Source organism: Thamnophis elegans, chromosome 9 (genome assembly GCF_009769535.1).
Source record: "Thamnophis elegans isolate rThaEle1 chromosome 9, rThaEle1.pri, whole genome shotgun sequence".
Classification (NCBI taxonomy): Eukaryota; Metazoa; Chordata; class Lepidosauria; order Squamata; family Colubridae; genus Thamnophis; species Thamnophis elegans.
This window is the reverse complement of record NC_045549.1, coordinates 3,904,415-3,929,577: the sequence shown is the minus strand read 5'-3', so window position 1 is coordinate 3,929,577 and position 25,163 is coordinate 3,904,415. Positions and strand designations below refer to the sequence as shown.

General features: G+C 46.4%; 3 protein-coding genes across 3 annotated transcripts; 1 reads left to right on the top strand and 2 right to left on the bottom strand.

The window, feature by feature from the left end:
• The first annotated feature begins 3,633 nt into the window (after positions 1-3,633).
• Positions 3,634-7,123, top strand: LOC116513290 (progonadoliberin-2). Its single transcript, XM_032224307.1, has 3 exons — positions 3,634-3,850; positions 4,556-4,639; positions 7,085-7,123. The coding sequence occupies exons 1-3, from the start codon at positions 3,638-3,640 to the stop codon at positions 7,121-7,123; spliced, it is 336 nt and encodes a 111-aa protein (XP_032080198.1). The 5' UTR covers positions 3,634-3,637.
• A 2,817-nt stretch (positions 7,124-9,940) lies between these two features.
• On the bottom strand, positions 9,941-13,788 carry MRPS26 (mitochondrial ribosomal protein S26). Its single transcript, XM_032224689.1, has 4 exons — positions 13,508-13,788; positions 12,641-12,787; positions 11,978-12,101; positions 9,941-10,543 (listed from the first exon to the last, which is right to left on the bottom strand). Exons 1-4 carry the CDS (start codon positions 13,723-13,725, stop codon positions 10,412-10,414), a joined length of 621 nt encoding a protein of 206 aa, XP_032080580.1. The 5' UTR covers positions 13,726-13,788; the 3' UTR covers positions 9,941-10,411.
• Positions 13,789-16,347: 2,559 nt separating this feature from the next.
• Positions 16,348-20,403, bottom strand: LOC116513550 (neurophysin 1-like). Its single transcript, XM_032224690.1, has 3 exons — positions 20,228-20,403; positions 17,367-17,571; positions 16,348-16,521 (listed from the first exon to the last, which is right to left on the bottom strand). The coding sequence occupies exons 1-3, from the start codon at positions 20,345-20,347 to the stop codon at positions 16,484-16,486; spliced, it is 363 nt and encodes a 120-aa protein (XP_032080581.1). The 5' UTR covers positions 20,348-20,403; the 3' UTR covers positions 16,348-16,483.
• Positions 20,404-25,163: the final 4,760 nt, after the last annotated feature.

Genomic DNA, 25,163 nt, shown 5'->3' with positions numbered 1-25,163 from the left:
AAGAAAAGAAGGAAGGAAAGAGCTGTGTTGGCTCAGTGGTTAGAAGGCCATATGCAGGCTAATTCACCTGCCTGCCAACAGTTCGATCCTGACCGGTTCAAGGTTGACTCAGCCTTCCGTCCTTTCGAGGTGGGTCAAATGAGGACCCAGATTGTTGGGGGCAAGGGGCTGACTCTGCAAACCCCTTAGAGAGGGCTGTGAAGCACCGTGAAGCGGTCTATAAGTCTAAGAGCTATTGCTATTAATACAATAGCAGAGTTGGAAGGGACCTTGGAGGTCTTCTAGTACAACCCCCTGCCTAGGCAGGAAACCCTACACCGTTCCAGACAAATGGCTATCCAGCATCTTCTTAAAGACTTCCAATGTTGGGGCATTAGCAACTTCCGGAGGCAACTTCTGTTCCACTGATTAACTGTTCTAATTGTCCCATCCAAATTTTCCCCACAGCCCATTGCTTAGCTTGCAAGCTTAATGTAGGCCATTTGCCGGCTGAGACCAATTGATGCTAAATATTTTATAAGGCTTTTTCATTAAGTCTTTGCCAGCTCAAGAGAGTCCAAAGACAGACGGCTGAAAAAGTCCCAGCATTGCACAACCTCAGCAGAAATCATCCTGGAGGCTCAAAAAGATCTTCCACCCAGTTTAAGATGCAGCTAACGTCAAATTGGGTGACCAATGATTTTCCCGGCGCACATGGGAAGGAGTATAAGTATTCACAGCGTGGTGCTTGAGCTCCGGTCAGATCTGCGGACGGAGGAGGAGGACTTAAGAATCCATCGGAGGTGAGCAGAATTATTTGGGCTAAGCTTCTCGTGAGAAGTTCGCATCTTCTTAGCAACTTGGGTGAAGGGAGGGATACGAAACCGGGTGCTCAGATGGGCAGATATAATTATTGCAATTGCAGGCGAATGTAAGATTGCAAAGGGGCAGAGTTTTTGCACACCCCGATCAGTGAAATGTGGGCGGTTGGTGAACCTGGGGGGCCCAGGTGAAATGAACTGCCCTCGTAGCCTTGCAAAATTGGACTATTGGATTATTGAAAGGAGGGAGTGGTGGGTGTCTGTTGCAGGAATGTGCCCGTTTTCTTCTATCGTTCTTTGCTCAATTTGGGGTCATTCTTTGCTTGGCATCGTTAAAGTTTCCTCAGGAGAAAGGAGAGGAATAGGAGAAAGGGAAAGGCAGAGGAAGAATGGGAGGGAATGTAAGAGTAGGAAAGAGGGGAGGAAGGGGAAGAAGAGGGGAAGGGTAAAGGGGAGGAAGGGGAAGGAGAGAAGGGAAAGAGAGGAGGAGGAAGGAAGGAAGGAGAGAAGAAAGAGAAGAAAGGGGGATAGGAAGGAGGGAGGGAAGGAGGGAGGGAAGGAAGGAGAGAAGGAGAGAAGGAAGGAGGGAAGGAAGGAGGGAAGGAAGGAAAGAAAGGAGGGAATGTAGGAGAGAAGGAAGGGGGAAGGAAGGAGGAAAGGAAGGGGGAAAGGAAGAAGAGAAGGAAAAAAGAACGGAGGGACGGAAGGAGGGAGGAGAGAAGGATGGAAGGGGGAAGGAGGGAGGGAAAGAAGGAGGGAAGGAAGGAAGCAGGAGAGAAGAAACGAGGGAAGGAAAGAGGGAGGGAAGAAGAAGTAGGACCGTTGTAAGATAAGATGGATCTATGGGATGGTAAGAAAGCAATCTTCAAGTATATTGTCAACTGTAGGGAAAAAAATTGTTATAAATACATATTATTAATAACAGTTATGAGATCATATAATTGTGATTGTATATATGAAATTGATTAAAATAAAAATTAAAAAAAATAGTTTCCTCAGCTCTAGGAAAACAAATCAGAGCAAATGGTGTTTTTTTTTTTTAAGGAAAGAAAAAAAGGTCCTTCTTAGGTGCAATGGGCTCTTGAAATAAGTGATGTGAGCAGTAGAGCTCTGAAAAAGAAGGGAGGGAGGGATGGAAGGAGGAAGGAAGGAAGGAAAAAAGAAACAGAAGAAGGAAAAAAGAAGGAGGAGGGAGGGAGAAAGGAAAGAGGAGAAGGAACAAGGAAGAAAGGAAGGAAGGAAGGAAGAAAGGAAAAAAAGAAAGGAAAAAGGAAAAAAGGAAGAAAGCAAGAGAAAGCCGGAAGAACAGAGAAAGATACAAAAAGGAAGGAAGGAAAGAAGGAAGGAGGGAAAGAAAAAGGATGGAGGGATGGAGAAGAAGAAGAAAGAAAGAAAGAAAGAAGGAACAAAGTGAACGAAAGAGACAGAAAGAAGGAAGAAAGGAAAGAAAGAAAAAGGAGAAGGAATGAGGGAAGGAAGATGAAAGAAAGAGAAGATAAGGTTGGAAGAAAAGAGGAAAGAAAGGAAGGGAGGGAGGAGGAAGGAGAAAGGAAGAAGGAAGAAAAGGAAGAGAGAAAGAAGGAAGGAAGAGTAAGATACAGAAAGAAGGAAGGAAGAAAGAAAAGAAGGAAGGAAAAATAAAGAGAAAGGAAGGAAGGAAGAAAAAGAGGAGGGCGGGAGGAAGGGAAGCAAGGGAGGAAGGGAAAAAAGAAACAGAAAGAAGGAAGGAAAAGAAAGAAAAAGAAAGAAAGAAAGAAAGAAAGAAAGAAAGAAAGAAAAAGAAAGAAAGAAGAAAGAAAGAAAGATGGTTGTGGGGCCAGCAGTATAGATTACTACCAATAAAGGAGAATATTTGTAGCTCAGGGTTGGAATGAGGGCTCCTTGGGGCTCGAGCTGGGTTGTTTTCTTGCAGATATTTCATGATCCAACTAGGTAACGTCATCAGTGCTACAAGGGAATGAGATTGGAGGAGGAGGAGGAGGACCGTGGAGTCCTTGGTGCTCTCTGAGCTTGGTGGTTTTCTTGCAGACGTTTCATGACCCAACTAGGGAACATCATCAGTGCTAGTGCAAGAAAACAACCAGAAAGCAGCAAGGACGCCTCCAAATCTTCCTCCTGAACATTAGAGTCCCAAAGGTGCTTTTTCACAAGGCAACGACTTTCTTGGGCTTTTTTCTCTTGAAGATGTTTCTCTTCTCATCCAAGAAGCTTCTTTCTGCTCTGGCTGGATGGTGGGGGATGGAAGGATGATAGTCCTTGCAGACAGCTGGTCATTTGCCTCCTTTGAGAAGGTTGTTGAGGCCACTGGGGGGTTTATCTCTGTCCTCAGGGTCACCTGAGTGGTGCGAATGGTTCCTGTAGTCTGCAGTTTTTCCAGCATTTTTAATACCCTCCCTTGGGCCCCGCCCTGGAGCTTCCTGTTCCTGTGTAAGGAATGTATTCTGATTGGTTGTCAGACTCCCATGGGGCCATGCAGGGGTCTTGAGTCCCAAGCTTGGTTGAGCCTTGCAGGGTGATGTAACCTCCCCAGGTGACATGTGATGAGTTCTGTTGCTAGATGGGTAGAGGGCTAATCCTACCTTTGTGGGATCTTGGGGGGGAGGGCATTAGCTTATGAATAGAGCTATCTATCTCTTCCTCTCTTAAGTGCTGACAACTGCTGTGGGCTGTTGAGGAGGGTAGGGGGGCTATTCCGAGTGAGCCTGCTTCCCCATTTCTCATCCAGGGAAATATAACACTCTGCCTTTTTCAATATTTCCCAGAATATTTCATCCTCCTAGGAGAGAGGTGGGTGCTAATCTTCCCACATCTTTTCATAGGGCTGGGTTGAGACTTGAATGCCGAGAGTAACCCTGCCAAGAAAGATTCCCAATTTTCCATTCTTCCCCATCCTTCAAGATTCCGCAGAGATCATGGCGTACAAACGATCCCTCCTGGTCTCCTTCTGCATCGTTTTCTCTATCGGCCTGCAGCTGGCAAGAGCTCAGCACTGGTCCCACGGCTGGTATCCCGGAGGGAAGCGAGGAATTGCGTTCCCTGGAAACTTTGAGGTACATCAACGCGAGACTCGATCTCCCGTCCACATTGCTCATTCCAGATGCCTTAACGGACGAGAGGTAGCCAGGTAGCCAGCTAGTCAGAGAGGACGGAAGCTGTGGACCAAGACTTTGGATAGCTGCCAGCTCAGGGAAAGCAGACTTAAATCTATAAACTATAGATGCGGAGACTCTAGAAAAAGTGCAGAGAAGAGCAACAAAGATGATAGCAATAGCAATAGCAGTTAGACTTATATACCGCTTCATAGGGCTTTCAGCCCTCTCTAAGCAGTTTACAGAGTCAGCATATTGCCCCCAACAATCCGATAGATAGATAGATAGATAGATAGATAGATAGATAGATAGATGATAGATAGATAGATAGATAGATAGATAGATAGATAGATAGCAATAGCAATAGCAGTTAGAGTTATATACCGCTTCATAGGGCTTTCAGCCCTCTCTAAGCGGTTTACAGAGTCAGGATATTGCCCCCAACAACAATCCGGGTCCTCATTTTACCCACCTCGGAAGGATGGAAGGCTGAGTCAACCCTGAGCCGGTGAGATTTGAACAGCCGAACTGCAGAACTGCAGAACTGCAGTCAGTTTGGCCTCAGTGGTGTAAGGTTTCCTGCTTGGAGGGCTGGACTAGATGACCCACAAGGTCCCTTCCAACTCTGTTAATCTGCCCTTTTCTCTTCCCTGGCCTCCTTTCCAGGACTCTGAAGAGAGCAAACTTTGTGATGGAGGAGGCTGCCCGTTTCCAGAAGTCCCAAGTGATAAAGTGGTGAAGCACTTACTGGTAAGCCGTTGGGAGTTTTGTCTAGATGAGATCCTCCATCATCCAGGTCGTCGTTGTCCCCCAAAGTTGCTTTCTTTCCAGCTGGACTTTCTTCAGAAAAACGGTTCGCTTCTCATCGAAGTTCTGAAGAAGCTTCTTGGATGAGAAGCGAAACGTTTTCCAGGAGGAAAAAAAACAAAAACAAGAAGTAAATCCACTTGATATTTGGATATCAACATTGGATTCTTCTGGAGAAGATCGTGCCACTGGATGGAAAGATCCATTGTAGGAGAGCTTCTCAAGGACATCTTTGGCAAGATGGATTGCGGGGTGGCTTTCAATGAAACAGTCCCTTTGCATTATTATATGGTTTGAGGAAATAGGTTGTCCAAGGAGCAAGGCATGAAGACAGAATAAACAATATTCCAAAAGGGAAACACACAAATATAATTGTGAAGGTGTTTAGAGATAATGTTGTGGCCTGCCAGCAGGGCTGGCAGCAGATTCAGACAGTGGGGAGGTTGGGGAGGAACCTGGGCCGGTCCTGGAGTCTGGGGAAGGCTCAGATGAGGGCTCTGCGTCGGAGGCAGAAAGGGGGCCAAGGCCGTCTGACAGTTATCAGCTGCCTTCGGAGTCAGACATCAGTGAGGCAGAAGAACAGCTGGAGCCTGTTCCCAGTGTGCACATGCACAGAGCTGCCAGACGAAGGGAAGAGCTAAAGAACAGGAGTCGACTTGGGAGTAAGGCCACAGGTGGACGGTGAATGGCCCCTCCCAGAGGAAATAAAAGAGGACCGAAAGGGGAGTGGAGTTTGCAGGAGACAATTTGTTCACTTCATTGGCTCGTGAGTCTCTGAGACTCCTGGCCAAGTTTTGCAGAGATCGGCCTGGCAGCTCTCCAAGCCAGATAAGGTCTGTGACCGTAAATCCTCCCTTGAAAGACTTTGCTGGATGTGAATGAGCAGAATTCACAGTCAATTAATAAAAGGGTTTTTTTTTGAGGGGGGGGACAAGGAGTTTGCTTCATGCTCTTGGGAAGCCGATATAAGCCTGGCAGCCCTCCAAGCCAGATAAGGTCTGTGACTGTAAATCCTCCCTCAAAAGACTTTGCTGGATGTGAATGAGCAGAATTCACAGTCAATTAATAAAGGGGTTCTTTGTCGGGACCAGAAATTGGCTTCATGCTCTTGGGTCGGAACAGATAATTCAAGGTTTCTGCAGAGTAAACCAAGAGCAACTCTGGTTTTCCTAAATAGAGTAAGCCGAGGCACGATGACAGGATTACAGAATACAGGCTGATAAAGGCAAGAATATGAAGAGTAACTGTTATAAAGTGACCAGCACAGGTAATCCTTGACTTACGACCACAATTGAGCCCAACATTTCCGTTGCTAAGCGAGACATTTCTTAAGTACGTTTTGCCCCCTTTAACGACCTTTCTTGCCACAGTTGTTAAGAGAATCACAGCCACGATTAAGTTAGGAACACGCTTCTTCATGTGACGCTGGGACACTGCAACCGCCATAAATCTGAATCAGTTGCCATGGGTCCGAATTTTGATCATGTGACCAAGGGGAGGCTTCAAGGGTTGCAAGTGTGAAAAACGGTCGTAAGACACTTTTTTCAGAGCTGTTGTAACTTGAAACGGTCACTAAAAGAATTGTTGTAAATCGAGGACTATCTGTATATGAATTGAAGCCTCTGGAGGGTGAAAAACAGATGTATGGGGAACCCAGAAGTTCGGGAATGGTGACTTCCGGTTGGTCCGTAGGGTCAATTTTCGACCTCTGCAGCCTTCCATGATCCGGAGGGCGAAAAACAGCCCTACGAACAAACCAGAAGTCACTTCTGGTTTGCTTGTAAGGCCGGTTTTTGCCCCCCGGAGCCGTCAGGGAAGCCTCTGAAGGCTCCAGAGGGTAAAAAACGGTCCTACGAGCAAACCGGAAATGACTTCTGAAGGCCCCTGAACGCTCCGGAAGTCACTTCCGGTTTGCTCGTAGGGACGTTTTTTGCCCTCCGGAGCCTTCAGGGGTCCCGTCCCTACGAGCAAACTGGAAGCCCGTTCCTGAACGTCCGGTTTGCCCTTAGGTCCATTTTTTCACACTCCGGAGGCTTCAAGAACCTCTGGAAAGCGGAAAACGGCCTCAAAAGAAGGCCGAAGTCAGCTGGCCAGTGCGTGCATGCGCTCTGGAGCCGACAGGGCAACGCCTTGCGTGTCCTAACAAATGGCTCCATGTGCCACCTGTGGCCAGCGTGTCATAGGTTCGCCATCACAGGTGCATAATCTACATTGTTCATTCCATGTGCTCTGATTGGCTTTTATATTTTGTTTCCAACTGGAGAAGGTTAATCAGACCAGAATTTTTTTAAAAAAAAAAAAAACATTATTACTTTTCTTTGAAAGTTGAAAATGCAGCAATTCAGTAAATTCTGTTGATCACAAATCTGTGTTTTTCAATTTTATCAGGCTGGGATCCTGACTGGACAACTTCAGAAAAAGAAATGAAAAAAAGAAAGAGAGAGAACCCTTTCCTTGAGGAAGACAGGCGGCCTAGAAACATGAAATATAAGTATATAAATGAAATATAAATAAATGAATAAATAAATAATAGTTTGTGTGCTTTTGGAAGAATCACTCCTGAGCTGGAGCTTTTCTCTGTGACGTCTTGTTGACATAACATCCTTTGTGAATTTGAGATCTTCTGGCATTAAATTGCCTACATCATCACCATCATCTTTTAACGACCCCCATAATCCCTTGTGGGGTGGACTCTGGGCAACTGAATGGAGCAAGCAGAGTGTTTTAATGGCCGGATGCCCTTCCTGTCGCCAATGCGGAGTTATATTCAGCAGATAAATTATCATCGTGTCCAGAGAGAGAAATATCTGCCTCTACACCTAGGATCAAACGCATAAACCTCCGGATTGTGAGGCGAGAACGCCACCTCTAGGCACCACTTGTTAAAATTCTACAGTTCGTTGTTTATTATTTTTAATTACTAGCTGTATATTTTATTTATTCTTAGTTACACTGAGAAACATGTACACCAGAGACTAATTCCTTGTGTTCACGGCCAATAAAAAAAATCTATTCTATTCTATTCTTCTATTTTCCATTCCATATTATCTGTTCCATTCCATTCCATTCTATATTTCTATCCTATTCCATATTTCTATTCTATATTTTATTCTATTCCGTATTTCTATTCTATATTCTATTCTATATTCTACTCTATTCTATATTTCTATTCTATATTCTGTTCTATATTTCTATTGTATTCTATATTTCTATTCTATATTTCTATTCTATATTCTATTTCTATTCTATATTCTACTCTATTCTATATTTCTATTGTATTCTATATTTCTATTGTATATTTCTATTGTATATTTCTATTCTATTCTGCATTTCTATTCTATATTCTATTCTATTCCGTATTTCCATTCTATTCCGTATTTCCATTCTATATTTCTATTCTATTCTATATTCTACTCTATTCTGTATTTCTATTCTGTATTTCTATTCTATATTTCTATTCTATATTTCTATTCTATTCTATATTCTATTCTATCGTTTCCTGATTGCTTATTTGTACCCTATGATTAATTATCATTGTTGTACCTTATGATTTGTGACGAATGTATCTTGTCTTTTTATGCACACTGAGAGCATATGCACCGAAGACCAATTCCTTGTGTGTCCAATCACTCTTGGCCGATAAAGAATTCTATTCTATTCTATTCCTATTCTGTTCCTATTCTGCTCTGCTCTGTTTCATTCCATTTTAATTCTTTTTATTCTTGTCAAAGGATGGACACGTTTTTGCCCTAAGCATTTTAAGTTTCCGTTCTGGCCTTCTAAACTTATAGCCCCAAAGATGTTTTTCCTGTCAGTGCAGAGTTACAGACAAGGCCGTACCAAGGGCCATCGAATCTGGAGGAATAACTTAAGGGACTATTCTTTTACTACACCGTTTATGCGGTGGCATTTTTTTTTTACCATTGGCATTTTGTCTGCGAGTTTTATTCCAGCAAGATTACAATTTCATTAGAATGATTTCAAAATTGTGCTCAACATTTGCGTTGCTAGGTGAGATGATTGTGAATTTTGCCGTTTTGTAACCTTTCTCGCCGCGTTGTTAACTGATTCACTGTAGTTAAGTTAGGAACACAGTTGTTAAGTTAATCTGACTTCCCTGTTTATTTTACTCGTCCACAAGGTCGCTAAAGGAAATCACGTGAACCCCACCCCCACCCCCCAGGACAGTGCAACCGTCACACATGTGAGTCCGTTAACAATCTGAATTCTGATCATGGGACCGTGGGGATTCCTGCGAGGGCCGTTTGGAAAACATTCATAAGCCACTTGTTTTTCAGGGCCGCTGCGAATCTGAATGGTCACTAAGTGAATCGTTGCAGGTGGAACACTACTTGTACTGAAAAATCTGTGTGTTACTAATTGTGTAGGAGGCACAGGTTTAGGTGATGACATTGGTCGTTACTCTCCAAAATGGCTTAGGACTGTGGTGGCTAACTCTTTTGTTGTCAAAAGTGCAATGCGGGGCAGACACCTCCCGTGGCCCGCCCACTGTGCATGCACGCATGACACACACACACACCCGCATGTCTGCATGACCATACACCCCCGTGCTCCCCTCTGCGTATGCACCCCGCACACCTTCGCCCGGTCTTGGCTTCTAGGTTGGAGCAGGAGGATTTCCAGGCTCAGAACGAGGCGCAGAAGTACTGCACGAGGCCCCAAAATGCAATATGAGCACCCCCCCCCCCCACATGCGTCCCATTCCCCGTGCATGTGCAGATCCGAAAACCAGCTGGCCAGAGGGAGGTTCGTGCGCATGCACGGTGGAGCTGGGCTGGGGCGATAGCTGGCGTGCCTGCAGAGAGGGCTCTGCGTGCCACCGGGGCTTAGGAATTAATCATCCAAGAACTCAGTCGGTGCTGGAAAAAGAAAAAGGACAAATAAACTGTCAGGTTTCCTAAAAAGGCCCTAATTGATTCATAAGCATCGAGTCAAGTTTTCAATACGAAACCAGTCATTTATTCACAGCACCATTAGGCAAGATCTGTTCGCAGTCAAGCCTCTGCTTTGATTTCTCTCAGAACTTTACCCCTGTTCCTTTCCTGCCCTCAGTCTGTGTCATAAATCACATTTGCCCTATAAGATGCACTCCTCCCAAGCCGGCTGCCGTAATCTGAGATCTGACTCCAGCCGACAGTATCCGTGGAATACACTCCCCACCCCACCCCCGTTCTGTCCCCATGACAACACCGAGAGTTGACATAAATAGCTCGGAGCCAGAAAATAAAATATTGTATTTAATTACAGAGCAGTCCAGAGAACCTAGAGAATAGGTCCATTGTTCCCCACCCCCACCCCCAAAAAATAGACTTCACTAAACATCGTTGCCTTTTTCCGACGAAGCCAATCTGTGAAAAAGGAAGGAGCAAAAACGGCTTTGCACACGTACAGAGGCAGGGTCACTCTTGCAAAAACTGAGATCGAAAACGAGAAGCAACTGAGGATGAGATGCCAAAATAACACACATACACCCAAAACCACTAAAGATGATCCATATCTTCCTGAGAAAGAACCGGAGCAGTTGCCAAACCAGACTTGGCCAGTTTGGGAAGCATGAATTATCCGCCACTCCCCGTTCCGAGAGCAGGGATGCGGATGGGGTTGGAGCCGTATGGCATCCCTCGATCGCTCGCGGCAAACCTCGGGGTCCAGAGGGAACGTTCCTTCCCCCCGCGAGAGGGGTGGGGGAGCGGGCTACGATATGGCCGTCCTCTTAACTATCCTCCCCTCTTTATCGACGGCAAAATTGTAGTTCTGCATCTTGTTGAGGCACTCCTCGATCCGCTGGTCCAGGTTTTCGAGGGTGATGAAGTTCTGGGATTCTTCCTGGAGCAACGGAAAGAGCAAAGAGGGAGCAAGAATGAGATCCAAGCTAAACGACACCAGATTGTGTCCTTAAATATTATGATTACCGTATAAGACGCACCAAGATTTCGAAGAGGTAAATTAAAAAAAAAAGTTTTTGCACTCTGCAGGCCTCCCAAACTCTCTGCACACCTCATTTTTTGTGAAAAACAGGGAATGCAGAGACCATCAGAGGCCTGCAAAGTGCTTCTCGCTCTACATGGGGCTGCCCTTGAAGAGTGTTCGAAGACTTCAGTTAGTCCAGAACACAGCCGTGCGAGCGATTGTGGGTGCAACCAGGTACACCCACATCACACCTATCCTCCGCGAGCTGCACTGGCTACCCATTAGTCTCCGGACCCGCTTCAAGGTGCTGGTCGTCACCTATAAAGCCCTACATGGCATCGGGTACCTGAGAGACCGCCTCCTGCCGATTACCTCCCTCACACCGATTAGATCTCACAGGTTAGGCCTCCTCCGGATCCCATCTGCCAGCCAATGTCGGCTGGCGATCCCCCGGGGAAGAGCCTTCTCTGTTGCAGCTCCAGCCCTCTGGAGTGATCTCCCTGTCGAGATCCGGACCCTTACTACCCTCCCGGCCTTCCGCAAAGCCACCAAGTCCTGGCTGCTCCAGCTGGCCGGAGGGCCTGTGAAATATCCAGCCCCACGGAAATTGTGAATGTTGCGGTTTTGTTTTTAAAGTGTTGTCTTTGTCTAGTTTTCCCCCTTTCCCTTGTCTTTTTTATTTTATTTTATTTTATCAATTTCATATATACATTCACAATTATATGATCTCATAACTGTTATTAATAATATGTATTTATAACAATTTTTCCCTACTGTTAACAATATACTTGAAGATTGCTTTTTTAACATCCCATAGATCCATCTTATCTTACAACGGTCCTACTTCTTCTTCCTTCCCTCCCTCTTTCCTTCCCTTGTTTCTTCTCTCCTACTCCCCTTCCTTCCCTCCCTCCTTCCTTCCTTCCCTCCTTTCTTTTCTCCTTCTCTCCTTCCTTTCCCCCTTCCTTTCCTCCTTCTTTCCCCCCTTCCTTCTCTCCTACATTCCCTCCTTTCTTCTCTCCTTCTCTTCTTCCTTCCCTCCTTTCTTCTCCTTTCCCTTGTCTATTGTGAGCCGCCCGGAGTCCTTTGGGAGTGGGCGGCATACAAGACAAATAAAATAAAATCAAAATCAAATCAATTCTGGGGGCTATAGGGGTGGGGGCAAAAATGAGCAAAAAACCGGCCCATTTATTGTGAAAATGGGCCCATATTTTTTTTTTTGCAAAAAAACATGGCATGCATAGACTTTGGGAGGCTTATAGAGTGCTCCTGGGGGCTGGGGGGGGCTCTCTCTCTCTCTCTCTCCCCTCTCTATTCCAGCGGTTGACAGCCCACAACAGGCTCCTTTACCTGTAACTGAAGCACCTCCATCTCTTTCTTCTTGAGAAATTCCTCCTGAAAGGACACCCTGTTTTGGTCGCTTTGTAGCTTGCGGGCCTTCTCCAGTAATTCCTCCTGCCGGAGACGCTCCAACCTAGCGTGGGAAACAGGGAAGAAAGAGACGACCTACTGTTCACAATGTGAACAGTATATATATATATATATATATATATATATAGATAGATAGATAGATAGATAGATAGATAGATAGATAGATAGATAGATAGTATCTTGGCGACATTTCAACGAGGTCCCACTCGCCATCTTCAGGCTGGTGCCTTCGGCTTCATGCTTGTGTGAGCAAAGCGTGATCAGAGCTGCTGTCTTTCTATAAATATTGGTGTGTGTGTGTGGAGTGCTGGCTTTGTTGTTGCAAGCAGGTTGGTTGGCTGTCTTGTTACATCTTGATTAGTTGATGGGAGTTGCATTAAAACCTCACGGGATCTTGATTCTGTCCCTCTGTTTATGCAGCCTAGAACTAGAACTCCACATTACATCGGTATCATTGCAACCAGAATTAGACGCGTCAATCCACGCCTGGCCTTCCCAGTGCGAGACAGGGAAATGCTATCACTTCTCCTGAACTTGATGCTGTCTAATGCGTGGAATGAGGCAGGTGCGCACGGATCTTACCTCCGCTCGAGTAAACGCTTGTTTTCTGCGTCGTTCAAGGCCATGAGGTGTTGATGTTCCTCGTCCCGAGCTTTCTTCATCAGCTTCGCCGTCTCCCCGTGCCTGAGATCGTAGGTTTTAAATCGTATTTCTTCCTTCATCTCAAATCTAGCGGAGAGGCCAGGACAGAAGGTGAAAAGATTTCCTCCCCAAATACAAGGGAGTCCCTCGGCACCCCTAAGCACTGATGAGTAATAGATAGATAAAGATAAATAGATATAGATATAAATATATAGCTAGATCACAGATAGATATAGACAGATGATATAGACAGAGACAAAGGCGATAGATGATAAAGGATAGAGAAATAATAGAAATGGGTAGCTATAGATATATAAATCATAGATAGATCAACAGATATAGACAGAGACAGACAGACAAATATAGATAGATAGATGGATGGATGATAGGGAGGGAGGGAGGGAGGGAGGGAGAGGCAGGCAGGCAGGCAGACAGACAGACAGACATAGATGATAGAGATAGATAGATGGATGGATGGATGGATGATAAATGATAGAGAAATAATAGGTAGATATATATTCCGTAGATAAGAAAGAAAGAAAGAAAGAAAGAAAGATGGATGATAGGTGGATGGATAGTAGATGATAAATGAGAAAGAAATAATACACCTAGGTAGATCATAGAGACAGACGGAGGATAGACAGGCAGACCTAGAGAAATAAGGGAGAATGATAGAGAAACAAGGGAGAGAGAGGTTCCTCTTCAGCAGGCCCGAGAGCCTCACAGGCCGCCCAAGTCCCTTCCCTGCCCTTCCAAGGTCTCTTCCCTGCTGGGGATGATGGGCTCAGCAGTCCCGGAGGGCCTCACCTGAGGGCGCCCACCACCCGCTTGTACTGCCTGTAGCGGTTGATGACCACCAGCAGCTCAGCCGGGTCGACGGGCGGCGGCACCTTGATCCGGTCCGCCTTGGATTTGGCCGGAGGGTCGAAGCGGGTCTTGCGGCCTCGCGCGGGGATCAGGCTCGGGGCGCCGCGGCCCAGTAGGGCGGCCCGGCCGGGAAGGCCCCTCAGCCCCGCCGCCAGCATCGGACGGGAAGCGCGGTCGCGGTACGATCGAAAATTGAACCGGATCCGGAAGTGGCGCCAGGGACGCCGGGAAATGCAGTTCCGCCGATCGCAAGAGGAGCGAGCAGAAACGCCGCCCGCTGTGCTTCCAAGTCCACAGACCGGAAGTTATGTCAGGGAAGACGAGACACGCGGGGAGCCTTCAGTGGAGCGGTGGAAAAGCGTCATCTCAACCCCGGAAGCAACTTGAACGCGTTTGGGACTGGAATGCCCTTCTAGGAATTCTGGCCAACATATGACCACAATTGAGTCCTATATTTCTGTTGCTAAGCGAGATGTTAATTTAATTTTATCCCACTTTAGGACATTTTGTGCCACTGTTGTTCAGTGAATCATTATAGTTGTTAAATTAGTGACCCAGTCATTAAGTGAATCTGGCTTCCCCATTGACTGCTTGTCAGAAGGTCACAAAAGGGGGTCACATGCTCCCCCCCCCCCGCAACCGTCATAAGTATGAGTCCGTTTGCCAAATTTCGATCAGATGAGCATGGGGAATGTTGCAATGGTCGCAAGTGTGAAAAACGGTCATAAGCGACTTTTTTTCACTGCCGTTGTAACTTCAGTCACTAAATGAACTGCCGTAAGTCGAGGACTACCTGTCTATGCCTGTGATTGAGTCAATGTGTAGGAAGTTAAACACCCCCCACCCCCAAGAAGAATGAAATATCCTGGGAAATATTGAAAAGGCAAAATATTATATTTCCCTGGATCAGAAATGGGAAAAAAATGTTTTTTAGGCAGGAAGCAGACTCACTCTTAACAGCCCCCACCTTTGTCAATGGACCATTAAAAGACCTGAGCCAGTCTATTCTACATAACAAAGATCCTCCCCACCTCCATGGGGATGGGATTAAGGCATGATAGTATTAGCCCTTGACCCATCTCACCACAGGGCACCTGGGAGGAAGCGATGCTCAACCAAACTTGGACTCAAAACACAGCCTACAGAGTTGCCCCTGCATGGCTCCATGGGAGCCTGACAACCAATCAGAGTACAAGATCAAGATCAAAGGCCAAAGAGGGCACAAAACCAGGGATTTTCAGTATCTCTGCCTCTTTTCTTCTTCACCCAACATCTGGAAGCCTGGGACCCCCTTTTCTGTTCAGGGGCTGAAGCCATGTGGTCCTGTCCACCATTAAACCATCTTTCCAGCAGCCTCCATGTTTCCAGTGTCTTTTCCCCCCACTTGGAACTGAACCCAGGTGGACATTTCCTCCAACAATTGGAAGGACACAGATTTGCTTAAGGACCGCAGGATTCACTTAACAGTTGCAATGATTTTCTTAACAACTGTGACAACAAAAGATAAAATGAAGACAATTTGCTTAGCAACTGCCTCCCTTAGCAATCGAAATTTAGCTGTGGTCGTTAACCGAGGACTACCCATATTCCAACGGTAGGTCTTGCAAGCCTAAGGTATGGAATATCTTCTTCTTGCAATCAAATAAGCAACTTCTAATGTAGCTTTGGAAGTATTTGTTACCTTGATTCTATCCAACACTGGCTATTTGTGAAAGCCTAAAATTGCACTAATTTTTCATTGTTTGATCTGAATTTTTAACACGTTTCTGCTTTGCCTGGGCTGTTTGCAGCAAACCCAACCAGTAAAAAAAAAAAACATTTCATTTTCTCACTCCTTACAAGTCTAAGAGCTGCGGTGGCACATTAGAATGCAGTACTGCAGGCTACTTCTGCTGGCTGCCTGCAATTTGGCAGTTCAAATCTCACCAGGCTTACTCAGCCTTCCATCCTTCCAAGGTGGGTAAAATGAGGAGCCAGATTGTTGGGGACAATATGCTGACTCTGTAAACCGCTTAGCGAGCGCTGTGAAGCGGTATATAAAGTCGAAGTGCTATTGTTATTGCTAATTGGCCCTTAAATATACATCTATAAATTCATTCGTTCATTCATTCATTCATTCTGTGGGAAGTTATCACCCAGCCCTCTCCCAGAAAAATGAACTATCCTAGGAAATATTGAAAAGGCAGAATATTTCTCTGGATGTGAAAAGAAAGAAACATGCTTTAAAAGACAGAATAGTTGCCTGTAGCTTCCTGCCCATCCACACTTCGTCAATAGGCCATTGAGAAGGCCAGGCTAGCCCACTTTACATAATAAAGACTTCTCTGCTGCAGCTGTAGGGGGAAGGGATATTACCCAACTCTCCACATGGCCTCTGAGAACTCATCTATACCTGGACTCATCACAGCCTAGAGAGTAGCCCCCTGCATGGCACCATGGGAGTCTGACAACCAATCAGAATACATTTCTTACACAGGAACAGGAAACAGAGAGGTGAGACTAAACAGGGTATAAAAAGCCTAGCAAGCCCCTCCCTCAGCCCTTCTCTTCTTCTCCACCAACATTGAAGCCTGTGATCCCCTTTTCTGTTCAGGGCTCAAGCCATGCGGCCCTGTCCAACAATAAACCATCTTTCCAAGCAGCCTCCATGTCTCCAGTGTCTTTTCCCCCACTTGGAACTGGACCCAGAAGGGCATTTTTTTCAACAATTCATTCAACCGGCCATCTCCTTCAAGAAGGGGCTCTATTGATTATTGGAAAGCTAAAGAACACACACTGGATTTTAATGGCTGTTCAACTTTTATTTTGCACAAATGTATGAATTGCAGGCTTTTAGCAAACACATCAGTTCGGTATGATCTACCAGTTCATAATCTAAAATTGTTTTTTTTTCCCAGTGTTCTTCCTTGAGTCTTCTCATTCTTGATCACATACGGAATCAACCATGCAACCCTCTGGAAAAGCAAAAACGAAATCAAAGATAAAGAAGCGAATATATCAACAAACAGAGTTCGAGTGGAAAATTTTAATTTAGGATTAGCTGTATCTTTGGGACCTGCAGAATTACAGGTTAGATTAGATATTAGAGCACAGCGAAGATCACTTTCTCTGCCCAGCAGGTAAACCAGATAAGGAAATCAACTTCACAGAAGGATTAAAATCACTTTTATTGAGATTGGCTATAATCACAAACTCTTCAAGGGCTGCCACAAAGAAGAGGGAGTCAAGCTATTCTCCAAAGCACCTGAGGGCAGGACAATAGCAATAGCAATAGCAGTTAGACTTATATACCGCTTCATAGGGCTTTCAGCCCTCTCTAAGCGGTTTACAGAGTCAGCATATTGCCCCCAACAATCTGGGTCCTCATTTTACCCACCTCGGAAGGATGGAAGGCTGAGTCAACCCTGAGCCGATGAGATTTGAACAGCCGAACTGCAGAACTGCAGTCAGCCGAAGTAGCCTGCAGTGCTGCATTTAACCACTGCACCACCTCAGCTCTTACTACAGGACAAGAAGCAATGGGTGGAAACTAATCAAGGAGAGAAGCAACTTAGAACTAAGGAGGAATTTCCTGACAGTGAGAACAATTAATCAGTGGAACAGAATTTGCCTCCAGAAGTTGTGAATGCCCCAACACTGGAAGTCTTTAAGAAGATGTTGGATAGCCATTTGTCTGTAGTGGTGTTGGGTTTCCTGCCTAATCAGGGGGTTGGACTAGAAGACCTCCAAGGTCCCTTCCAACTTATTCTATTCTATTCTAGACTAGGGGTGACATGATAGCCATTTCCCAATATCTCACCGTGATTGCAGCAGATGCCGGAGGCAGCACATGTTCCTCCGTTGTTCCCGCATGGTTTCCTTCCAGACTCACAAGGGGTAGGGAGAAAATTTTCCTCTTGGCATCGCAAGGTTTCTGCTGTGCCGAAGAAACAACCAATCTCTTCCCCGCAACAGATGTTGGGCCCGAAGCAGTGGCCTCTGTTCCTAGGTCCGCAGGAAATGCACTAGCAAAAAAACACGGACATCCGAATGTTTAGCAAATACAATTTACTACATTTTTAGTGTGTGTGTTGTCATCTTGCAGGCAGCAGCTTACAGAAAACCACCATACTAGTATGGGAAGTTATCATCCAGCCTTCTCCCAGAAAAATGAAATATCCTAGGAAATATTGAAAAGGCAGAATATTTCTCTGGATGTGAAAAGAAACATGTTTCAAAAGACAGAATAGTTGCCTATAGCTTTCTGCCCATCCCCAGCTAATGGGCCATTAAGATGGCCAGGCTAGCCCACTTTACATAATAAAGACTTCTCCTCACTGCAGCTGTAGGGGGAAGGGATATTACTCAACTGACCACAAGGCATCTGAGAACTCATCACAGCCTAGAGAGTAGCCCCCTGCATGGCACCATAGGAGTCTGACAACCAATCAGAATACATTTCGTACCCAGGAACAGGAAACAGAGAGGTGGGACTAAACAGGGTATAAAAAGCCTAGCAAGCCCCTCCCTCAGCCCTTCTCTTCTTCTCCACCAACATTGAAGCATGTGATCACCTTTTCTGTTCAGGGCTCAAGCCATGTGGCCCTGTCCAACAATAAACCATCTTTCCAAGCAGCCTCCATGTCTCCAGTGTCTCCTTCCCCACTTGGAGCTGAACCCAGAAGGACATTTCTTTCAACACTAGGGTCACAAGAGAACCTAAATAATTTAGCCCAGGGTGTCAGGGTTCCGACTAATGAACCCCACCAAAGCAAGCATGGTCGAAACGATCCAATCTCTGAATGCAAAACTTTTATCAAGTACGTCATTTCGGCACCGATGAGGGCAAAACCGAATCCAGCTAATTCCCGCGCGAACCCGCACAATAATTAAAACACAACGGCCGTATGAACAAAGGTCATAAGTCACTTTTCTCAGGGCTGTTGTAACTTCGAACAATCACTGAAATAAATGGCTGTCGTGTGAGGATTACCTCTATAAAAACTATCATTGACAAAGGAATCACTTTTCTTCTCTGCCGATGGAGCTAAAAATATCCTTTGAGCCGGTCATATAATTGCACTATTAAACAGAATTGCTGGTTGACCGTGATTCATCTTCATCTTTCAATTCAGACCCTTTCTATCAATATTCCTCTTGACTCTGGGAGAATTGGTTTTCTTGTCTATAAAGGATGTCCTTAAATCAAGAGGTGGCGTTCAGCAGGTTCTGACCAGTTCTGGAGAACCAGTAGCCGAAATTTTGAGTAGTTCGGAGCACCGGTAAATACCACCTCTGACTGACCCTGACCCCATCTATTCTCTGCCTCCTGAGTCCCAGGTGATTGGAATGGGGATGTTGCAGTATCCTTTCCCCCCGGAGTGGGGAGGAAATGGAGATTTTGTAATATCCATTCCCCTGGAGTGGGGAGGGAATGGGGATTTTGCAGTATCCTTCCCCTGAAGTGGAGACGGAATGGGGATTTTGCAGTATCCATTTTCCTGGAGTGGAGAGGGACTGGAGACTTTGCAGTATCCTTTCCCGTGGAGCAGGGAGGGAATGGGGATTTTGCAATATCCTTTCCCCTGGAGTGGGGAGGGAATGGAGATTTTGCAATATCCTTTCCCCTGGAGCGGGGAGGGAATGGAGATTTTGCAATATCCATTCCCCTGGAGTGGAGAGGGAATGGAGACTTTGCAGTATCCTTTCTCCTGGAGCGGGGAGGGAATGGGGATTTTGCAATATCCTTTCCCCTGGAGTTGGGACGGAATGGAGATTTTGCAGTATCCTTTCCCCAGGAGTGGGGAGGGAATGGGGATTTTGCAATATCCATTCCCCTGGAGTGGAGAGGGAATGGGAATTTTGCAATATCCATTCCCCTGGAGTTGGGACGGAATGGAGATTTTGCAGTATCCTTTCCCCAGGAGTGGGGAGGGAATGGGGATTTTGCAATATCCTTTCCCCTGGAGTTGGGACGGAATGGAGATTTTGCAGTATCCTTTCCCCAGGAGTGGGGAGGGAATGGGGATTTTGCAATATCCTTTCCCCTGGAGTTGGGACGGAATGGAGATTTTGCAGTATCCTTTCCCCAGGAGTGGGGAGGGAATGGGGATTTTGCAATATCCTTTCCCCTGGAGTTGGGACGGAATGGAGATTTTGCAGTATCCTTTCCCCAGGAGTGGGGAGGGAATGGGGATTTTGCAATATCCTTTCCCCTGGAGTTGGGACGGAATGGAGATTTTGCAGTATCCTTTCCCCAGGAGTGGGGAGGGAATGGGGATTTTGCAGTATCCCTCCCCAGGAAGTGGAGAGGGAATGGGAATTTTGCAATATCCATTCCCCTGGAGTAGAGAGGGAATGGGGATTTTGCAATATCCTTTCCCCTGGAGTTGGGACGGAATGGAGATTTTGCAGTATCCTTTTCCCTGGAGTGGGGATGGAATGGAGACTTTGCAGTATCCTTTCCCCAGGAGTGGGGAGGGAATGGGGATATTGCAGTATCCTTCCCTGCCGTGCCCACCAAGCAATGCCGGGTCCACAGAACCGGTAGTAAAAAAAATTTTTGAATCCCACCACTGCCTTAGATATCAGAGGTAGCCAAGAAAGAGATGAGTCCAACAATTCTGAAGCATGGCTACCTCTGTACCCATAATTCTGCGTCAAATATCCCAGGTACCTTACCTTTCTGACTTCCATGTCCAGAATTGACCGCTTCCCTCCAATGGGGCAATTCTGAATGTAGCAAGCAGAAGAAAAAGCGAGCAGCGAAAATAAGCAGAGAGTCAACACGGTGTAAGACATCTTGGCAATCCCTGCTAGTTGCCTAGTTTATGGAATTGTGCAGAAAACCTCGCCCTGGTTCCCTCTTGGTAGCTGCCAGCATTTATACGGCCGGGAGGTCTGCGTAGGCAGGGCACCAGCCTCCTCGCCCGTCTCTCTTAAAAAGCACAAGAGATTGCTGTCCATGCCAGAGGTCTCATCTAATATGCCGAGGTCGCAGGCGTGAGGTCAGTCAAATATGGACAATTTGCGGTTGTGCGTTTTTCCTCCAAAGTGGGGGGAAAGGGAGGGCGAGGACCAAGACTCCAGAAGTGGTGGACGTCACGGGGGGGGGGGGGGACAAGCAACTGGATCGCTTCTCTTCGTAACTTTCAAGAGGCCTCAATGGAATAAACCAGTTATTGGTAATCCTCATCTATAATTGAGCCCCAAATTTCTGTTGGTAAGCAAGACAGTGGTTATGTGAGTTTTGCTCCATTTTACGGATTTTCTTGCCACAGTGGTTATGAGCAACTAGATAGTTTTCTTCGTCCTTTCAAGAGTTCTCAATGGAGGAAACCACTTAGAAGACCGAGGCTTCCCGAGAGCATGAAGCACACCTCTGGTCCTGACAACCCCTTTATTAATTGTCTGTGAATTCTGCTCATTCACACCCAGCAAAGTCTTTCAAAGGAGGATTTACAGTCACAGACCTTATCTGGCTTGGAGAGCTGCCAGGCTGATAGCTGCAAAACTTGGCAAGGAGCCTCGGAGAGTCAGGAACCAATTAAGCGAACTGATGGTCTCCTGCAAACTCCACTCCCCTGTTGCTCCCCTTTGATTTCCTCTGGGAGGGGCCATTCACCGTCCACCTGTGGCCTTACTCCCAAGTCGACCCTTGTTCCTTAGCTCTTCCCTTCGTCTGGCAGCTCTGCACATGCGCACACTGTGAACAGGCTCCAGCTGTTCTTCTGCCTCATCAGAGCCTTCCCCAGACTCCAGGACTGGCCCAGGTTCCTCCCCAACCTCCCCCCTGTCCAAATCTGCTGCCAACTTTCCTGGCTGCTGGCAGGCCACAACAGATAGTGTCTTCCTTAATGAGACGTCAGCTTCACCATCACCACAGTCTTCAGTTTCAGGAGTTGGGATTTTGGTTCCCAAATTTCTCAACCAGCACGAGCAAAATAACAGAAGAACCTAAGCAACATCTTCCTAGATGGGACCCCTGCCCTATCTAATCCAGCAGTCGGTCCTCCCAGAGGCCAAACAGCTGCACCAGGAAACCCATCGATCACCCGGCAGGTGGCGTCCAACAGCCTTCGATCGCCAGACCTTCCATGAATCGGTCTTCCCATTTTTGAAGCCAACCCAGATGGCAGGTAGCACCACATTTCCAAGACCCTTTCGTTGGGAATTCTAGACCCAGATTTTTGGGACGCTGGATTCTATTCATATATCAACTAGTTCCTTCACAAAGTGTGTGCTGCAGACTCCAATCCATCACGCTCTCTGTTGTGGCCCAGCAGTAGGAGCCGTTGGAGCTGCCACCAGACTACGACATCGAGGGCCCCTATGAATGGGCTCTGGAGGATGTGGAGGACCCTGGACAGGGTTCCGACTCCGAGCAGGGTGCAGGGAGGCTGGTTGGCCCCCAGGAGGCACCTGAGCCTTGGACCAGTGGGGAGGAGACAAGGGAGAGTGAGCCGGACGCCAGCAGTGAGTTGTTCCTGGATGCCCGGCACCGAAGAGCTAATAGGCGTCAGGAACAGTTGCGCAGTTACAGGAGATAATTGCACTCAGCTGGTGGTCATTAGGCTCCTCTCCAGACTATAAAAGGACTGCTTGTGCACACGCTCCTCTTGCAGAAGTCAACGCATTGACTAAAAATTGGAGAACTTTCGTAACTAGCTTGGCAGGCTGGATTGCTGCCAAGGTTTGCCTGAGTTGCTGCCAAGGTCATTATCTGTTTGTTAAGCTTGGCTTTCAGCCACCGAGGTTTTGGTTTCTTGCTATTAAAGGACATTCCAGTTAAGCTTGTCTCGGCATTCGTTACTGGATGGAGGAGCGGGTCAGAACAGCTCTCTATCCAATAAGAAGCACTGGTTCTTTAAAAAACCACATAACTTGTCCTCAGCAGAGGAAAATATGTTAATGTAACAAAGGTTAGAGGGGAGGGAAGGAGGATAGTAGGGAAGTCAGGATGGAGAGGAGAAAGGAGAGGAACAGGAAAGGCAGAAGAAGGGGGGAAGGATAAGGAGGAGGAAGAGAAAGAAGAGAAGGGAAAGAAGGTGGGAAGAAAGAAGGAGAGAAGAAAGAGAAGAAACCGGGGGAGGAAGGAGGGAGGGAAGAGGAGAGGGTAGTAAAGAGGGAAAGAGGGAGGGAAAGAAAGAGAGAAGGAGAGTTGAAAGGAAGGAAGGAAGGAGGGAGGAAAGGAGGGAGATTAAGAGAAAAGGAAGGAGGAGGGAAAGAGGAAGGGAAGGAGGGAAGGTGTGTGAGAAGGAGGGGGGGACCGAGGGAGGGAAAGGAGGGGGAAGGAAAGGAGGAAAGGAGAAAAGAAAGGAGGGAAGGCAGGAGAGAAGGAAGTAAGGGGGGGAGGGAAGAAAAGGGTATGGAAAAGAAGAAATGAGGGAAGAGAAGAGGGAGGGAAGGAATAAGATACCTAACCTTTGATGTTTATAACGATTTGATAGTATGGGAATATCTCGAAATGTAGTTGTATTGTTTTTTACAAGTTATGGATGTTGTATTTTCTTTTTACCAATAAAATCTTTTTTAAAAATTAAAAACAACAACAACAACAACAACCACGTAGTATATACTGGAGGTCCTGCTATAGAATAGGCAGCATTTGGCTCAACAGTAGTACCCATGATTTAGGTCTCTAGCTATCAGGAGGACATCCGGATGAGATTTTCTTGGGCAATTTTAGGAACAAGGCCACCAGCAGTGGATGCCAAGACGTCTTACACTGTGTTGACTTTCTGCTTGTTTTGATCGCTTTTTCTTTTGCTCGCTACATCCAGATTGGAGGGAAGCATAGAATATAGAATAATAGAATTGGAGGAGACCTTGGAAGTCTTCTAATCCAACCCACTGCTGGAGCAGGAGATCCTACATCCGTGATGGCAAACCTAAGGCATGTTTACCAGAAGGGGCACACAGAGCCCTCTCGGAAGATGCCTGTGCCGTCGCCAGCTGCTCTTCTGGTTTCTGACATGCAAATCCATGCCGGCCAGCTGGTCTTCGCATGCGCCAGAGCACTGGAAAACAGCCTAAATATGGCCTGAAAAAATGCCCGCAAAATAGGCGATTTTGGGGTTGTTTCCAGGCTGTTTTTTGAGCTGCTTTCAGGCCATTTTTGAAAAACAGCCAGAAAATGGCTTGGAAAATGGCCTCAAAATGGCCTGGAAAACGGCCTCAAAATGGCTTGGAAAATGGCCTCAAAATAGCCCAGAAAACGGCCTCAAAACAGCCCAGAAAACGGCCTCAAAATAGCCCAGAAAACAGCCTCAAAATGGCCTGGAAAACGGCCTCAAAATGGCCTGGAAAACGGCCTCAAAATGGCTTTGAAAACAGCCTCAAAATGGCCTGGAAAACGGCCTCAAAATGGCCTGGAAAACAGCCTCAAAATGGCCTGGAAAACGGCCTCAAAATGGCCTGGAAAACGGCCTCAAAATGGCTTTGAAAACAGCCTCAAAATGGCCTGGAAAATGGCCTCAAAATAGCCCAGAAAACGGCCTCAAAACAGCCCAGAAAACAGCCTCAAAATGGCTTGGAAAACAGCCTCAAAATGGCTTAGAAAATGGCCTCAAAACAGCCCAGAAAACGGCCTCAAAACAGCCAAGAAAACAGCCTCCAAATAGCCCAGAAAACAGCCTCAAAATGGCTTGGAAAACAGCCTCAAAACGGCTTAGAAAATGGCCTCAAAATAGCCCAGAAAACGGCCTTAAAATAGCTTTGAAAACAGCCTCAAAATGGCTTGGAAAATGGCCTCAAAACAGCCCAGAAAACGGCCTCAAAATAGCCCAGAAAAGAGCCTCAAAATGGCTTGGAAAACAGCCTCAAAATGGCTTGGAAAACGGCCTCAAAATGGCCTGGAAAACGGCCTCAAAATGGCTTTGAAAACAGCCTCAAAATGGCCTGGAAAATGGCCTCAAAATGACTTGTAAAATGGCCTCAAAATGGCTTGGAAAACAGCCTCAAAATGGCTTGGAAAACAGCCTCAAAATGGCTTGGAAAATGGCCTCAAAATGGCTTTGAAAACAGCCTCAAAATGGCCTGGAAAATGGCCTCAAAATGACTTGTAAAATGGCCTCAAAATGGCTTGGAAAACGGCCTCAAAATGGCTTGGAAAATGGCCTCAAAACAGCCCAGAAAACGGCCTCAAAATAGCCCAGAAAAGAGCCTCAAAATGGCTTGAAAAATGGCCTCAAAATGGCTTGGAAAACGGCCTCAAAATGGCCTGGAAAACGGCGTCAAAATGGCTTTGAAAACAGCCTCAAAATGGCCTGGAAAATGGCCTCAAAATGACTTGTAAAATGGCCTCAAAATGGCTTGGAAAACAGCCTCAAAATGTCCTCAAAAATGTCCTATATGATTCTGGACAAATGCCCAGAGTCTTCTTAAAAACCTCCAGGGATGGAACATTTCATCATTTCAACACCAGCCAGCTGTGTGCTGCAGCTGCCAAAAAAGCCAAAGCAATCCTAGGCTGCATAGTTCCAAGGTCACAGGAAGTGATAATAGCATTTCGTAGCACCCTAGTGAAGCCACTCTCAGAATACTATCTCCAGAGGCTGAGTCCCTAGAACCGTGATGGCGAACCTGTGGCATGTGGGCCACAGGCGGTACGTGGAGC